Raw genomic sequence first — 2,976 nt, forward strand, 5'->3', positions numbered from 1 at the left:
CCCATGTACTTCTTCCTCCTCAACCTCTCCCTCCTCGACCTGGGCTCCATCTCCACCATTGTCCCGAAATCCATGGCCAATTCCCTCTGGGACACAAGGGCCATCTCTTACTCAGGATGTGCTGTCCAGGTCTTTTGCTTTCTCTTCTTAATTGTAGGGGAGTATTGTCTTCTCACCGTCATGGCCTACGACCGCTACGTTGCCATCTGCAAACCCCTGCACTACGGGACCCTCCTGGGCAGCAGAGCTTGTGCCAAAATGGCAGCAGCTGCCTGGGGCAGTGGTTTCCTCAATGCTGTGCTTCACACTGCCAATACATTTTCAATACCACTCTGCCAAGGCAATGCTGTGGACCAGTTTTTCTGTGAAATCCCCCAGATCCTCAAGCTCTCCTGCTCAGACTCCTACCTCAGGGAAGTTGGGCTTCTTGTGGTTAGTCTTTCTGTAGCTTTAGGGTGTTTTGTTTTCATCGTGCTGTCCTACTTGCAGATCTTCAGGGCTGTGCTGAGGATCCCCTCTGAGCAGGGACGGCACAAAGCCTTTTCCACGTGCCTCCCTCACCTGGCTGTGGTCTCCTTGTTTATCAGCTCTGGCCTGTTTGCCTACCTGAAGCCCCCTTCCATCTCCTCCCCATCCATGGATCTGCTGGTCGCAGTTCTGTATGCAGTGATACCTCCAGCAGTGAACCCCCTCATCTACAGCATGAGGAACAAGGAGCTCAAGCATGCCATTAAGAAGGTGATTTCATGGATGTTTCTCAATAGTGATAAATTTCCCACCTGTCTCCACAAATGACTACCAGGGTATCGTACTGCATGCCTGTAATTTGCGGGGGTTGTGTTATTGTTATCATCACCATTATACTTAGCGTCATTATTGCTATCATTCTCATTTTGTGGTAATTTTTGGTTGTTATGTTCCTACATAAATGTTTGGATTCACCTAATTTCTACTGAGGAATTAACCTGCTCTGTCACACCTGGAGCCTGTGTAAAAGTGTGTTTAATGCTGGGTCAGAGCTAACCCCTCCTAGCATCTCTGTAATAAAGAGGGATCTCCCAAGCACAGTGCCTGGAGACTCAACTTGTCTTCCAAGGCTGGTGCCAAGAACAGGCATGAGCAACCGCACCCCAAAAGGGCCTGTTGCTCCATGGGTTCAGGAGCAAACAGCTCACTGTCATAGTGTGACCTGTTAGAGATCAAGGGTTGGATTTAGGACTCACCTGTTGGTGTCTGGTGACAGTGATGACAGTGAATGTTCACTGAAATACATACCCAGGGCTGTCTCACGTGTGACATGCAGATCATGTCCTTAAGCAGGGGAGTCTGGAGCTTCCTGGAGAGCCCAGAGGATCTCCATGTACTGTGTGTGCCTGGGGTGGGCAGTGACTGGAGTCCCACAACATGAGAGGTTCCCCAACGTGGAATCACCCAGAGGTAAAGCATTTAGTCCAGGTTTCACAGGGAAACAAGGAGTCTGTGATCCCAGGAGAGGCAGTGGGAACCCAACAGGCACAGGGAAAGGAGACTGGAAAGATGCAGGAGCTGGCTGAGGAGCCCTACATCCTGGTCTGTCTTGCTGTCCTGCGGAGTGGGGCTGGTTTGGGCAGAAAAGGGGGCAAATGAAGTCAAGATTGGGGCTCATCTGCAGTATGAATACAGGAGAGACAGAGAGTGACTGTCCTCTGCTTCCTCATGCCTGTGGGGCCAGCAGCAGCCCTGGGATTGCTGGGGAGACTGACCCTCCTCTCTTTCCCCCAGGAGCTGCTGTGCCCTTCAGAGGGGCTGGGGCTCTGGTGTGAATGCCTAGAGTTTTGCAGCACCTTGCAGTGGGCAATGCCATGGGGCCAGCCCAGACTGGGCTGCTCTTCTGGGCTGGGGAGAAGGCAGGGGAGGTGGGGAGAGCTGGGGAGGGGGTGTGCTGGATAGTGCCCGGGAGAGGAAAATGCCAGTGTACAGCTAGGCTGTGTGAGTGTGCAGGGTGGGGGCACAGTGCAGGGTGCTCCAAGAGCAGAGCCAGGCGTCATGATGAGGGAAGCAAGGCATCAAAGGGGGAGAAGAGAGGGGCCTCGTTTATACCATGTTCCATGGACACCCTGAGGAAGATGCCCCAGGGAAATTTTCCCAAACCAGTCCCCCACACTGGCCATTTCCATCTCTGACCACACACCCCAGCCTCAAGGAATGACCTTTGCTGCATGGTCACCTCTGTCCTCCTCTGGGGCTCAGTAATTTCCAACTCCACCAGCACTATTAATAAAAAGGAAACCATTTTCCTACTGACACTCATTACACACCAAGTCCCATAGCTTTTGCTGCAGCTGCTCTCTCAGTGAAGCCTGTTCTCAGACAGCTGCAGCTAGATCAGGTGCTCATGGCCTTGTCTTGACAAATTTTGAAAATCTCCATTGATTGAGATCCCATTGACTGGCCTGGGTCCTTGCTCCAGTGTTTGGCTCTGAGGGATTTATCAAAAACCCACCTCTTTCAGCCACTCCTTGTACATAATATGCTCCAGGCCCCAACCATCCTTCTGACCTCTGCGGGACTCGCTCCAGTCTGTCAGGGTCTTTTTTGTACTTGGGAGTCCCATACTGGATGCAGCAGCCCTGACGTGGTCCTGTAGTGGTTTAACATTGGCCAGCAGCCAGACACCCAATCAGCTGCTCACTCACTCCAGCTCCTCAACAGGACAGGGTGAGAAAATAAGATGGAAAAGCTCATGGGAAAAGATAAAGACAGATCATTTACCAATTACTGTCATGGGCAAACCAGACATGACTTATGAAAGGTAATTTAATTTATTGCCAATTAAAATAGGTTTGGATAGTGAGAAACGATGATAAAAATATTAAAGACTATCCTCCCCCTCTTTTTTTCCCCAGGCTCAAATTAGTCCTTCATGCTGAATTCTTTTACCCAGCACAACCCCGCGGTGCGGGAGGGATGGGGAATGGGGGTTACAGTCAGTACAAT

The 2,976-nt window shown here is 51.1% G+C and overlaps 1 protein-coding gene across 1 annotated transcript in view; it reads left to right on the forward strand.

Annotated features, from left to right (window-relative positions):
* The window catches only part of LOC103925743 (olfactory receptor 14C36-like), a 1,002-nt gene extending 207 nt beyond the window's left edge, over positions 1–795 (forward strand). Inside the window, exon 2 of the mRNA XM_009334510.1 lies at positions 3–795. Coding sequence (XP_009332785.1) covers positions 3–795 — 793 coding nt within the window. The remainder of the gene's footprint in view (positions 1–2) is intronic.
* The last annotated feature ends 2,181 nt before the right edge of the window (positions 796–2,976 follow it).

Source organism: Pygoscelis adeliae, unplaced genomic scaffold (assembly GCF_000699105.1).
Source record: "Pygoscelis adeliae isolate BGI_AS28 unplaced genomic scaffold, ASM69910v1 Scaffold400, whole genome shotgun sequence".
Classification (NCBI taxonomy): Eukaryota; Metazoa; Chordata; class Aves; order Sphenisciformes; family Spheniscidae; genus Pygoscelis; species Pygoscelis adeliae.